Raw genomic sequence first — 15746 nt, 5'->3', positions numbered from 1 at the left:
GGCCATCGCCGCTACAGAATCTTCATCCGTTTTTTTTATTCCATCCACTTCCTTTCTTTCCCCAACTCACCCGCTGAGAGATAGGAAGACCTGCATTTCAATTATAGATTGGTATCACACTCAACTCCTTCTTTTCTCAAATCCCTTTTCACTTGACAAAGGCCAAAACCTGCTCCATTTTCTCAGTCTCTTGATGAGGCCTTTGCTTTCCATTCTGATACTTTACCTCTATTCAATTAATTAGTAAGGGGGACTGAATGTTCTGATACTTTACCTCTATTCAATGACTTAGTAAGGGGGACTGAATGTTCTGATACATTACCTCTATTCAATGACTTAGTAAGGGGGACTGAATGTTCTGATACTTTACCTCTATTCAATGACTTAGTAAGGGGGACTGAATGTTCTGATACTTTACCTCTATTCAATGACTTAGTAAGGGGGACTGAATGTTCTGATACATTACCTCTATTCAATGACTTAGTAAGGGGGACTGAATGTTCTGATACTTTACCTCTATTCAATGAATTAGTAAGGGGGACTGAATGTTCTGATACTTTACCTCTATTCAATGACTTAGTAAGGGGGACTGAATGTTCTGATACTTTACCTCTATTCAATGACTTAGTAAGGGGGACTGAATGTTCTGATACATTACCTCTATTCAATGAATTAGTAAGGGGGACTGAATGTTCTGATACTTTACCTCTATTCAATGAATTAGTAAAGGGGACTGAATGTTCTGATACTTTACCTCTATTCAATGACTTAGTAAGGGGGACTGAATGTTCTGATACTTTACCTCTATTCAATGACTTAGTAAGGGGGACTGAATGTTCTGATACTTTACCTCTATTCAATGACTTAGTAAGGGGGACTGAATGTTCTGATACATTACCTCTATTCAATGACTTAGTAAGGGGGACTGAATGTTCTGATACTTTACCTCTATTCAATGACTTAGTAAGGGGGACTGAATGTTCTGATACTTTACCTCTATTCAATGACTTAGTAAGGGGGACTGAATGTTCTGATACTTTACCTCTATTCAATGACTTAGTAAGGGGGACTGAATGTTCTGATACTTTACCTCTATTCAATGACTTAGTAAGGGGGACTGAATGTTCTGATACTTTACCTCTATTCAATGACTTAGTAAGGGGGACTGAATGTTCTGATACATTACCTCTATTCAATGACTTAGTAAGGGGGACTGAATGTTCTGATACTTTACCTCTATTCAATGAATTAGTAAGGGGGACTGAATGTTCTGATACTTTACCTCTATTCAATGACTTAGTAAGGGGGACTGAATGTTCTGATACATTACCTCTATTCAATGACTTAGTAAGGGGGACTGAATGTTCTGATACTTTACCTCTATTCAATGACTTAGTAAGGGGGACTGAATGTTCTGATACATTACCTCTATTCAATGACTTAGTAAGGGGGACTGAATGTTCTGATACTTTACCTCTATTCAATGACTTAGTAAGGGGGACTGAATGTTCTGATACTTTACCTCTATTCAATGACTTAGTAAGGGGGACTGAATGTTCTGATACTTTACCTCTATTCAATGAATTAGTAAGGGGGACTGAATGTTCTGATACATTACCTCTATTCAATGAATTAGTAAGGGGGACTGAATGTTCTGACCATCTTTAAAATCATTATATCTCTATATTTGTGTTCTTTATTCCTGCTATGAAAGTCTGTTATCTACAATTTTTTCATGTCATATCTCTTTATTTCAACCATTACGCAAATGTAATTACTGTGATATATTGTCCACCATATTTCTTTCAAAACATTCGCTTCATCCCAAATGCAAAGTTTTTATTTATTTTAACCCATATTTTACACTTAGTTGACTGAGAACCCATTCTCATTTACGGCAACGACCTAGGGAATAGTTACTGGGGAGAATAGGGGAGATGAATAAGCCAATTGGAAGCTGGGGATGATTAGGTGGCCATGACCGACCAGGATCGAACCCTGCTTACCTTCAGAGTCAATCCAGCAGTGGGCTGCAGGGGTGTGTGCTGTCGAATAGGGAATTACATTAAAATGATGTGCTTTTCCTTTTTCACTTCACTATTTGCTTGAGAGATGATTATTATTATTCTTTTTTTACATCTCTCAGGATGGCCAACTGTTCTGAGAGCATTCAGCTGAGCTTTCCTACCTTCTTATTAAGACTCACCAGTGGCTTTTCAACATAATTGCACCTTTCATTCTTAGCGCACATCTACAAGTACTGTAATTTGCCTCCATTTCTTGGCGGTGCACTCAATGAAGCGTTATCGGGAGCACTTATATAATGATTTGTTCAACACTTGATTAGATAATAGACGTCTTGCTTAGCCGTTGGTGTGCTTTCTCGCATATCTCACTTGTCACCGAGGCTATTTTTGGATGTGGTGTCCATTTGTAGAAGCTGGTCTGAAAGGTTTTTAAAGTGTCAAGTGCTTCTTAACCAAGGAATCATGCTGTCATTATATGCAAATCAAGTATTATATGCATTACATTCAAATCAAGAATGACATTTTAAAGTGGTAATTACAAACTTTAGAAGACTTTTAAAACCTAGAATATACTACAAGTTTGCATTTCCCGCTGTGCAGTAACATTCTCAGCAACAAAAGGGATCAAATTAAGATCCTACATCTGTACTATGAATCACTGACTTGTATTTTATTGTACTTATGTGATTATCCAACCTTTCACCAACCTTTCACCAACCTTTTATCTACCTTTGGCCCATAATTAGCTGAGTCAGTGTTGTTCCTCAAAGTTACAAAAATAATTGGCCTACCATTTTCTTTTCAGGTCCTTTACAGTCTCAATTTCCCAATGTCATCGGAGAAGGGCGGTGGCATCAGTTGTCCTATTTCAATACGGACTGATACCCACCTGTTTAGCCTGTCCCCACTGTCCCCAGGGCTCAATGATTATCGTGCAGCCCTGACACAGACTCTCCCAGAGAATCGATCTGAAACACGAAGACTCAGCAGGGAGTTATATGGGAGAGCTATAGAGAACAAGACCCTTTATTGGGAGGGTTGAGATTGGACTCAGTTCAATAGTAGATCGCCAGTTTGTCCTTGGATGTGAATCTCGGACACTTTCTTTTAGGTGTGGTTTTGTACGTATTGCTGTAACACTGTTCTGATTGACATGACCGCTGTAATTTCCTATTAAGATAACCCTTTGTCCTGAAGCATAAGACTAAATAAACAGTTGAATAATTGTTTCCATTGGTTGTGGTAGTGTTATTAGGTTTCACAATGTGTTACACAAGCTTTAGCAAGGTGTTGTATTACCTTATTGACAGTGTTAGGAAAGCCATATGCAATCATATCAAGTGTTACAGAAGTAGCTAAAACGTGTCAGTTGACCCAAAATATTATTCTTATGGCTGAGTTTTATCAAACCTGCTATAGAAATATCTTTGCATCTGTGATTACATGCACTATATTTAATTTTACACTTCAGTCATTTAGCAGATGCTCTTATCCAGAGGTGCATTCAACTACAGTAGCCAGAAGGTAAAACAATCACTTCATAAAAACTTTAATCAAAATAGCTGCTATCCACTAACACATACTACTCTTATTCAGAAAACTGAAACATCTACCATAGAGTGGTCTACTTGCTATTAATTACAGTACCACAAACCATTTTGCAATTTTATTTGAGTCATATGAAGGTATGTTAACACTTTATGTTCCTGATTTAATACTGTAATGCGGTTTTGATTGAACAGCATCCGTAAGCCTTATCGAGATAGACTACCATCTGCTTCAGCGAGTGTGCCAAGATCCTTCAAGAACCATCCCACACAAAAGCCCATTGATGACTGCTTGGATGTACAGTAATAGAGGCTTTCTCTTAGTGAGGTAGTAAACCTTGATTTCTCTATTCACCTGAACTCCACTTGTCCCTATTGAAAAGCGAGGACGGCACATTTTCTGAAGGGATAATTTTGTCTGGCACCAGAATGGCTTACTATTCCCTATATAGTGGACTACTTTTGACAGGGACCCTATGGGCTACACATAGGGAATAGGGTGCCATTTCTGACGAAGCCCTTGTCGAACAAGATGGAAGAAGTGAAGAAGAACTCAAAGAGAGTTGCATTTTCTCCTCTGATGTACTGGCTCTCTAACTCTACTGGCCCCTCTATTAGCTTGACTTTAGTTGTCTAAGCATTGACAGGAAGTTATTTATGCTCTATTTTCAAATCTGATGGGAGACAGTGGGACAGAACATTCTCTGCTTTTTTAAAGGCCCAGGGAACGTTCTACATCAACTGACCCTCTCTGCAGTCTATTGTATTATTTTCCCATTGGTACCAGTGAGAGTAGAGAAAGACGGTAAAACCAAATCTGGCAACGATACGATTCAACTTAAAAAATTGCTGAGAGAGAGATTAACCATGTGGCAGAGGCTATAGTTGAGCAGATGCGTTTGTAGGATTTCCACATATGGGCAGGGTTGGGTAGGTTATTTTATAAACGTAATCCGTTACAGTTACTAGTTACCTGTCCAAAATTGTAATCAGTAACGTAACTTTTGGAATACCCAAACTCAGTAACGTAATCTGATTACATTCCGTTACTTTTAGATTACAACCACAATCTGTAAGATGCAAAAAGTGAAATGAGAGATCAGCAGTGTGTGTCACATTAATGCACTATGTAGATATCATTAATAAGTGATATCCGTGTCACCGTAGACTAAACCACTGCTGTTATCCTTACCTCTAAGTGTTTATTCAAGTTGGATAATCTTTGGATGCCGACAGCAGTCGCACCATTGGAAGACATAACTTGGACTGTAGACTACAAAAGCCTATTCCTGCTCTTGTCCTGCGATCCATCAAACACATTTGGTGTGTCATCATAGTGGTCTCTGACTTGTGGTCAGACTCGCTCAGGTGGAACAAACTTAAACTTGCACCTTTTTTGAATGCTGATTTGAATGTCATTGAGAAAACAAAGAAGTGTCAACAACAAAAAAATCTGAATTTAAAAGTAATCCTCAAAGTAATTATCTAGTTTTTAAAAAGTATCTGTAATCTGATTACAATATTTTTGCTGTAACGGATTACAGTTACCGTTTTTTGCATTCCCTTACATGTAATGGATTACATGTAACGGATTACAGTTACCGTTTTTTGCATTCCCTTACATGTAATGGATTACATGTAATCCATTACTCCCCAACCCTGCATATGGGGAACCTATTTTAACAGGGTCCGATTTTTGGGGGGGTATTTTATAAACGCATGTTATGCAATTCTATGTCATTTACATGGCAGAGGACATTAGCTGACTATTTTTTAATAGCACACAAATTACAGAAATGAATGGTTACCCTGACACTGACAAACTGAAATCAATAAAAACATTCTGGTCTTGAATTCACACAATAGCCCAGGCCAATGACACACATATTGTACAATATTAGGAGTAAATATATATATATATACACACTACCGTTCAAAAGTTTGGGGTCACTTAGAAATGCCCTTTTTTTTTAAGGAAAAACACATTTTTTGACCATTAAAATAACATAAAATTGGTCAGAAATACAGTGTAGACATTGATAATGTTGTAAATGACTATTGTAACTGGAAACGGCTGATTATTTAATGGAATATCTACATAGGTGTACAGAGGCCCATTATCAGCAACCATCACTCCTGTGTTCCAGTGGCACGTTAGCTAATCCAAGTTTATCATTTTAAAAGGTCTAATTGATCAATAGAAAACCTTTTTGCAATTATGGTAGCACAGCTGAAAACTGTTCTGCTGATTAAAGAAGAAATTAAACTGGCCTTCTTTAGACTAGTTGAGTATCTGGAGCGTCAGCATTTGTGGATTCCATTACAGGCTCAAAATGGCTAGAAATAAATAACTTTCTTCTGAAACTCAACCTCAACAGTGAAGAGGCAACTCCGGGATGCTGACCTTCTAGGCAGAGATCCTCTGTCCAGAGTTCCTCTGGATTTTTCTTTGCAACTCTGCCTAGAAAGCCAGCATTGCGGAGTTGCCTCTTCACTGTTGATGTTGAGACTGGTGTTTTTTGCGGGTACTATTTAATGAAGCTGCCAGTTAAGGACTTGTGAGGCATCTGTTTCTCAAACTAGACACTCTAATGTACTTGTCCTCTTCTCATTCCTCTTTTTATTCTGGTTAGAGCCAGTTTACACAGTTCTGTGAAGTGAGTAGTACACAGCGATGTACGAGATCTTCAGTTTCTTGGCAATTTCTCGCATGGAATAGCCTTCATTTCTCAGAACAAGAATAGACTGATGAGTTTCAGAAGAAAGGTTTTTGTTTCTGGCCGTTTTGAGCCTGTAATCAAACCCACAAATGCCGATGCTCCAGATACTCAACTAGTCTAAAGAAGGCCAGTTTTGTTGCTTCTTTAATCAGCAGAACAGTTTTCAGCTATGCTAACATAATTGCAAAAAGGTTTTCTATTGATCAATTAGACCTTTTAAAATGATCAACTTAGCTAACACAACGTGCCATTGGAACACAGAAGTGGTGGTTGCTGATAATGGGCCTCTGTACGCCTATGTAGATTTCCATTAAAAATCTGCCATTTCCAGCTACAATAGTCTTTTACAACACGAACAATGTCTACACTGTATTTCTGATCAATTTTGTGTTATTTTAATGGACCAAAAAAAATGCTTTTCTTTAAAAAAAAAGACATTTCTAAGTGACCCCAAACCTTTGAACAGTAGTGCATATATATATAGAGTAGGCTACTAAGTACATTTTCCGGTGGCACACTGACTCACCTAATGATGAAGATGAAGCCATAGGCACCGATGTCCTCATCATGGCAATAGCCTAACTCAAAATAAGCTACTTTGAAAAACAGTGCTGCTGTTGACTCAAAATTGTTTCCATTGGTTCGATAAACAGATTAGTCTTCTCTATTCAGCAGCATTTGCTTTTAAAATGATGTTTTTTGCACGATTGTATTTAGAAATCTCCAAAATGAAAACTGCAGCCACAACCAACCATACAAATATAATCCATAGATGGCAGTTCCCATTCAAATCAAGACTGGCTGGCATTGCTCATGTACCCATGAGTTTAACAGTCAAAGTGCCAGGGTAATAGGTTACAAATCCTTCTATGGATTATATCTCTATAGCCACAACACAGCAAGCTGTTCTATATTTGGCTTGCCTACTTCCCAAATTGCAGCCTTCCCAACTGTAGGCATACTGGTGACTGCCAAGATAAAGGAAAGACTTGAGTCAATTTAGGATACAAAGTATATGTAATGGAATGGGGTCCATTTCCTGGCATGGTTTAAGGCTTCTTTGCCAAGGCTCATTGACGCTGTTCTGGCATCTCGTGGTGGCCGAACACCCTATTAAGACACTTTATCTTGGTGTTCCCTTTATTTTGGTAGTTACCTGTATGTGCTTGTGGTACAACTTAATCTACAGTAATTTTTGGGGACAAAGCCCTTGCATTAGCGTGTGTATCAGAGAAAAGGAGAGCTGTAATTCCCAGTTTTTCTTGAGGTAGAAACATCTCTCACCACACAAAGAAACTACATTGTGGGATGAGTGATCTAGGATCTAAATACTATGGCATGGGTTTCTGTGGCAGAGGCAGTCTTTCTGAATTGTAGTCACTCAGGATTCCATGATGTGTGGCGTCCCTGGGAGCTGGGCTGCTGTTCATATTAGTGAGATAGTAAACCAAATTGGAAGCCTTTGCATTACGATGCCTTTGAGGTAAATCACTGTTTCGCAGCCTGCATGTGTTTTGTAATATGGGCATGCTGTGACCCACACAAAACCCCAAGGGTGGCTGACATTTGAACACAGCCACCGCTGCTGTTGTTTATGTAGATAATTGTTGTGTTGTTTTTGTTTAGATGTGCAGTGGGTAGCGGGGTGTAGTGGCGTTATCTCTGTATGTTTAATATTTCAGACATACACAGACATCATTTGGATTGCTGACATTGCTGCCTCATGTTCTGATGCTATAAAACCAGGAGTTGTATTTAATCACAACCGTTCTACAACAAACCTGCGCTGTGGGACATCACAAAATACCTGTGCTACAAAAAGACACCCTTTCACTGGCAGCATTAGTTATTTCACCTCATAAACATGCTCTACTTTATCACAATTAAGCTAATTAGCTAAATATGAGGCTCAGTAACATTTCTATTTTCCTGCTGTGAAAATGGAATTGATTTTTCGCCCAGCTCTGATGACATTTGCCTAATAAACTCCTAGTTTGACCATAGCAACGGCTTCAGCAGAAGGCCTGCCCACCTGATGTTATGTTCTGATAGGCAATCTCAGAGACTGTCATGATTGACAACATCCTATAAAATGAAAGCTGCTGCAAGATAACCATCCATCTCTCTCACATCTTACTGTCAATCATCTTTCACTGTGTTAAATTGGTGGGAGTCGCTAACTGCCGCAACAGTATGACGCTTTGGTAACCATTAGGAGATTTGGTTCAGCTTTAAATGACGTTCAGCTTTTAAACGCTTCATAAAGCCTTCATAAGCGCTACATGAATGTGTTACAAAGCATCTTTAACCGTACTGTAGGTCATGCTCTATAAAGGGTTTATAAATGTGGAATAAATACATGACATAACCACCAATGGCAAATGTGACATAACCCACTGCTTAATAAAGGCTTTATAAATCATATTAAACTGATGCTTCACAAAGCATTTATTACCTTGTCATGCATCTTGGTAAAGCATTGCAATACCAGGATAGTGGGTTAGATTCCCGGGACCACCCATATGTAAAAATGTATGCAGGTGTGTCTAAGTCGCTTTGGATAAATGTAATTGTATTACTCTAAACCCTTTCTAGGTTGGCCCAACCTCTTTCCCTCTTGGGTGCGTAGTCAATATTGGACTTGACCTCAACTTCCAACAAAATGCTGCGCGGCAGTTTGACACACACTCTGAAGTGTAGTCATGCACAGCAAAAACGTTGGTAGGGCCCTTTAAAATCCGTATTTATCATTTGCATAATTGTGTTTTTTCCCATATTCCGTGTTTGTTTTTCCAGGTTTCGGATTTCCCCCAGTTTTTTCACACTTTTTTAATAGAAAAACAACATATTTGGATTTTCTTGGATTTTCTGTGTTCACAGCAATGCTTAAATCACATCAGATTACCACTTTTGAGGTCTGGAAAAAGTCTAAGAAACTTCGATTTTTGCTTGTAGCTGCCTTTGTTTCAGTGTGCATGCCCTGTTTGGTTAGCGGTGTTTCGGTAGCGCAGTAAGCTCACATATAATGAGTTAGCAAATCAGATGCCCACTTGTGGTGCCCCTGGACAGTGACAAACGAGTAAATTAACCTTTATTTGTTGTAATTTAAATTAGTTTGTAGTATTTATATGTGTTGAGTTAGATTACAAAGCTACCTCAATCGTTAGATCAAATAATTTCGGTGACTTCACAGCAATTGCTAGCTAGCTAACAGACCTGACAACTTTCTTTGTTGTTAGGTTGGAACCAACAGCAGGCAGAGAAGCAAGAACCATTTATCAGCCAGCTCAGCCAGGTCAGAAGGATTGCTTTATCCTATCCTAGGATCCTATCCTAGGAACATCCTTTATCCTATCCTGTTATGAATGACCAAAGATGTCTGACTTTATAGTAAGCACAGTGTCACCTGATAGAGAGTCTTTATGGATATGTTATGAATGACCGAAAGTGTCTCATTTCAAACAAAGTATTACAGGACACCACATAAAGTGTCAATGAATAGGCTTTTAACGTTCTGCTGATTTCTGAAGGTTCTCTCATGATCAACAGGTTACTGTAGGGTGTGAGAGGTATTTAGATGGGTTGATGGACCTGCAAAGTTTGTGTGTGTGTGTGTTTCAGAACCAAGATGATTTGTAACAGTCCAATCTGAGACTACCTCACCAGGTATTCCTCTGCTGTTCCCATGCTGGAGACCAGGGCTTGATTACAACCCGTTAACAATGGTGCCAACAGTTTGTGGCTGATCTTTCAGCGGGGGAGTGGATGAATGTGTCAAAGACCTGTCTGGGCCCAGGACCCCACGGTATGGCTTGTTATATTGTTGTCAAAGATCTGACTGGGTCCAGCACTCCATGGTAGGGCTCGTTATATTGTTGTCAAAGACCTGACTGGGTCCAGTAGCGCACAGTATGGCTCGTTTTTGTTTTGTGTGTGTTTGTGTGCTGAGGAACATGTAACTTGGTTCCAGAAGAGAGACACTTACAATTTATTTAGATTAGGGGCCTTCATCAAGGTAACTGTTTCTTGGTGTAATGTCGTCTCCAGGCTATTGCACACACAGCTTATACTATAAGCCTTGGATATCAACCATTCAAAGTTGACCTTAGTGAGAGTGACCACTGAATTCTGTAGGAGTGACCTTACTGAGTAAAGTATTTGTTATTGTCACTACTTAACACAGTCAAAAGTCATAATTATTGCTAAACCCTGCCCATTTCAACAATTTATCTTCCTAAAATGTTATTTTAAACCTAACCCTAACTCATGAAGGCCTAGTTTGATGTGTTGGTCAACCAGACCTTCCGCGCATTTGGGCAGAAGTGTCTGGGAACGAGATTAGGTGTCATGTGACTATGAACCCTTTATAAAGCATGACATACGGTTATAGATGCTTTGCAACACATTTATGTAGTGCTTAGGAATGCTTTATGAAGCCTTTATAAGCTGAACGTCATTCAAAGTGGGACCAGAGATTTATAGGCCCCCTATGTATGCATTCATAAAGCCTTTATAGCAGCAACATAAGACATTTATCTGTCATATTGCTGGAATTAATATTATGAACAATGGCAAAAGATGTTATGAAGCTTGTTATGATGTATGCTATAGATGACAGGCACATCTGTTGTCAAATGCTGGTATGTCTTATAAAACTGTTATAAAGGCTTTATGAATGTATACATTTGGGGCCTATAACACATTAACAAGCAGTAAGTACGTATGGTTATGTATGGCAATCAATAGTCAACACTGTTAATGAGTGGCTCATGTCTAGCTCCCAGGATCATCTTATGTAGACAGCTAGTCGGCAAATCTTAGGTCACGCTGAGCTGATTTAGAACCCAGTGAGGGGCGTGCTTGCTGAGGTCTAATGGACTCCTGGTACCCTCAGACCTGGAGCTTGTAATTTTATCACCAATCGGAGGCAGTGTTTTATTGACAGGCCCACCAGAGAACTGGGCAGCTCTCGGATACTATTTAGGAAAAATAAACAACAAACAATGTTATTTAAGGGATTTATTTATTTTCTACAAATGTGTATTTCAATGTTTTTCCATTGCATTACAGTGCATAATCAGGTGACAACGAAAATGTTGAGTTACATGATCTATGTATTATTTTCTGCAACTGTGATGTTTTGGTCAAAAACATTTCAACGTACTATGGGTAGGCAATTATTTTGTAACATACTGTACTATGCTTCAATGGTTTTAAAGCAATGGTCCTTCCTCAATGGTTGACTTCTTCAAACTGCAAATGATGGAGGACATAGTTCCTGGTTCAATCTTTAGCAGTAGTTGCTGAGTAAGCTGTTTGTCACAGCCAGGGAGCAAAGGCCAACTGCTCTCACTGCCTGCAACTCAGCTGAACTCCTTTTAGTTTAACATACTGACTTAACACTTGGGTGCACTTTATAGTGCTCCACTGACAGGGATTTCATGCTGGGTGCTGAGAGCCGTTAGCCTTCTTACTGTAACTGTTCTTGTTAATGCCTTGGGTCTGCAGCGTGCCGAGAGACAGAGCGAGAGAGAGAGATTGGCTCAGCTAAGAGCATTTCTCATTACATTAGCTTGTTGCCTGACTAACTGTTGGGGTCGTGTTTCCAACTCTGACTGTGCTACCTTGGGGGTGAATTATGTAACATGAGAATATTAGTGGAAGAATGGGCACATGTTCTCTCATGTTCTTACAATGCAAGACTGGAAGATTTAAGATAGCCAACACAAAAGCCCACTTAAGTTGTGAAAAGTGTCCCCCATAATGATTACTACTGTGTGGAGAAATCTATTGAGGATGTTTTTGTTTGTTTTGTTTTTCCCCATGGGACACTTTGCAGCTACATCGTACAATCATGACTGTTTGTCAGATAGCAGAAGATGTATTATGGTGGACACTTTGCAGCTACATCGTACAATCATGACTGTTTCTCAGATAGCAGAGGATGTATTATGGTGGACACTTTGCAACTACATCATACAATCATGACTGTTTCTCAGATAGCAGAGGAGGTATTTTGGGGGATACTTTTAGCTACATCGTACAGTCATGTCTGTGTCTCACTATTTTTGTCTCTCAGTCAGATCTTTTTTTCTGAAATGTATTTGCATACATTGATTTAAGTAGTTTATGGAAAATATGAAAGATTGTGCATAGATAGAATGTATGCCAAATAGTCAAGTCCTTGAATAGCTGCATTTCTGACAGTGTTTCCTTAACCTATCATGGTTTAGCCCCAGCTGTTCCACTTATTTGATCTATTCCAGTAATACTGTAGCACACCTGATTCAACTGGTCAACAAATTAACAAAATGAATCAGGTGTGCATGTTTTGTATTGTACTGTATTGTAATAGTTCAAATAAGTGGAAAAGCTGTGGGCACTCATGGAGAAATTAGGGCAAAACAGCAGCATGTCAGACACATGTGCTCCCACTCGGTTGTCTCAACATGTGACTGACCTTGTTTCTCTGCTGTTTGTTTGGCAGGGCCGGCATTGAAGACCGTCTCCCCCAAGCAAGACTGTGAGGAGCGCAAGCAGGACAAACTGGGTACCGACAAGGGCAGCGAGAGTGGCACGTCCCTCAACGAGCTCTCCACTTCCAGCTCCGAGACCTACTCCGAGGCCACCTCACCCCAGGATGGTCCCAACCTGGGTGGGGGAGGCGGCGGGGGATCCGTGGCCCCCTGCGGAGCCCTCCAGTCCGTCTCCCGGCAGCCCAGCACCCTCACTCTGGGGCGACCCTCCAAGAAGGGCTCGTCAGTGCAGTGGATGCAGTTGCCGGATAAGCGACGCAACAGCGAGCTCTTCCAGTCGCTGATGGGGCGTGAGGGCGGCCTAAGTAGGAAGAAGAACCCGGAAAGACCCAGTGCAGAGGAAGAGATGAAGCAGTGCATCCAGGACTTTAACAACATCAAAATCCCGCAGGCTTTCCCTGAGCGCAAGAGGCAGTGGCAGTCCGAACTACTCCAAAAGTACGGTCTATAGGGGCCACTTTCTATTCCCATCCCCATTCCACATGTGGTAGCCATCTTTATTTGGATTCCCTTCATTTTGGCAGGTTTTAAGTGCTATGATTCCTCTAAAATGTCTGACAGTACAAATTAAGTTAAAAGGATCATCAACCAAATTTTGTTTTTGTGAAGGGAGGCCAGGTTGGTAAGCACATGCATTTCAGGGGCACATGTTAAAGAAGCACAGCGGAAATCCCCTTTTCTGGTATGTTGTCTCTTAAATTCTAGATTGCAATGGAGATTTCTCATACAAGCGTCAAAAGTAAAAAGTGTGTGACTATGTGAAAAGTATTTTGGCTAATTTCTTTCTTTGACTCCTTCAGTGACATTCTCACTCCCCTCCCTTTGGAATGGATTGAAATAGTTGTGAATGTAGATGACTGTTTTTAACGAATAAGAAGAAATAGATATACTCTATACCACTAAAGACTTAATTACAATTATTAAAATTATCTACAGAGAGACAATTATATGTGTTCAACATGTGAATTGTTTAAGAAGTTTTGTATTTCCAGATAGTGGAAAGAGTGGAATATGTTCATTCAGTATCTACCATGGATGTCCTTTGGTGTGTTTACTGTTGTTGTCCATGGTCAATGTGTGAGTAACAAGGTTTATTGCTACTTCTTTTGAATAATTCTACAATAAAATATAATATCATGTTATGACACTTTTCAGTCCAGGACCAGGCTTAATCAGTGTCAAGGAAACCATCTCATTATGTAAAAATCCTTCAGTGCTGGGCTAAGAACGGTGAAGATGATTTCTTACAATCACTCTAGATAGATAATATTGTGTGCTGACGGCCAAGCCTTTTTATACAGTGTTAACTCCAAGCCGCTTTCTCTTGCTCACCCAATAACTTATGGAATTGACAAAAAAAAGCTGATTACTGAGCAAAGGAAGAACAGTCTGTTTTTGTCAGTCCCTCTTTGTTGAAAATGATTTATCGAATAAAAGTGTTGAGTAAAGATGAAAAAGCTGCTGGCTTTTTATACACCAGTTATTTTGTCAGTGTACCGCATATTGTCAAGGTGAGACCTTTTGTTTTAAAGACATTCAATAAAATGATATGTTATGAACTCAACGAATTACACCACAAGGCAAAAATCTAAAACAAATCCATGCTTAGTGAATTTAAGAAAACACTTTACTCAACAAATTGCTTTGACAGATTGAAATATGATGGCGATTACATAAACACTTTGACTGTTTTACATTTGCTATTTGAATGAGAAGATAATGAGCTTCAAAAACTGAACATGCTCCATTGAGTTTAACCCCAATAGTCTGAGTTGTCCCTATCCAAGGTGCTGAAATGATCATCGCTTAGTCTCAATTGAGATTGTGTAACGGCGTTCCTCTCTCTCTTCATAAGAAGAGGAGGAGTAGTGATCGAGCCAAGGCGCAGCGGGTTGTGAATACATGATGAATTTTATTTATAAGACAAAACGAAACAAACTATACTTGAATAAACTAACAAAATAACAAAACGAAAATAGACAGACTTTAGTACGACGAACTGATATAACACACGCAGAACGAACGAACGAACAAGTACTTACTACAAAAACGCATGAACAAACCGAAACAATCCCGTATGGTGTAACATCGACACAGACACAGGAGACAATCACCCACAAACAAACAGTGAGAACACCCTACCTAAATATGACTCTTAATTAGAGAACGCAAAACACCTGCCTCTAATTAAGAGCCATACCAGGCAACCAAAACCAACATAGAAACAGATAACATAGACTGCCCACCCAAAACACATGCCCTGACCTAAACAATATACAAAAAACAACATAAAACAGGTCAGGACCGTTACAGAACCCCCCCCTCAAGGTGCGAACGCCGGGCGCACCAGCACAAAGTCCAGGGGAGGGTCTGGGTGGGCAGTTGACCACGGTGGTGGCTCCGGCTCTGGACGCTGTCCCCACACCACCATAGTCACTCCCCGTTTCTGTCTTCCCCTCCCAATGACCACCCTAAAACTCACATCCCCTAAATAAACGGCCAGCACCAGGAGAAGGGGCAGCACCGGGACAAGGGGCAGCACCGGGACAAGGGGCAGCACCGGGACAAGGGGCAGCACCGGGACAAGGGGCAGCACCGGGACAAGGGGCAGCACCGGGACAAGGGGCAGCACCGGGACAAGGGGCAGCACCGGGACAAGGGGCAGCACCGGGATAAGGGGCAGCACCGGGACAAGGGGCAGCACCGGGACAAGGGGCAGCACCGGGACAAGGGGCAGCACCGGGACAAGGGGCAGCACCGGGACAAGGGGCAATACCGGGACAAGGGGCAGCACCGGGACAAGGGGCAATACCGGGACAAGGGGCAGGTCCCGGCTGATATACTCTGGCAGATCCTGGCTGAGGGACTCTGGCAGGTCTATGCAGGCTGACGGCTCTCGACGCTCATGGCGGGCTG

At 40.5% G+C, this 15746-nt stretch overlaps 1 protein-coding gene across 1 annotated transcript in view; it reads left to right on the top strand.

Annotated features, from left to right (window-relative positions):
• Positions 1–14278, top strand: part of LOC129858232 (BTB/POZ domain-containing protein KCTD8-like) — a 33952-nt gene extending 19674 nt beyond the window's left edge. The window contains exon 2 of the mRNA XM_055927285.1: positions 12782–14278. Within this exon, the coding sequence (XP_055783260.1) occupies positions 12782–13281 (500 nt within the window). The 3' untranslated portion in view covers positions 13282–14278. The remainder of the gene's footprint in view (positions 1–12781) is intronic.
• The last annotated feature ends 1468 nt before the right edge of the window (positions 14279–15746 follow it).

The sequence above is a fragment of the Salvelinus fontinalis genome, chromosome 6 (genome assembly GCF_029448725.1).
Source record: "Salvelinus fontinalis isolate EN_2023a chromosome 6, ASM2944872v1, whole genome shotgun sequence".
Taxonomy (NCBI): Eukaryota; Metazoa; Chordata; class Actinopteri; order Salmoniformes; family Salmonidae; genus Salvelinus; species Salvelinus fontinalis.
The sequence above is the reverse complement of the archived record's forward strand: the minus strand, read 5'-3'. Positions and strand labels throughout refer to the sequence as shown.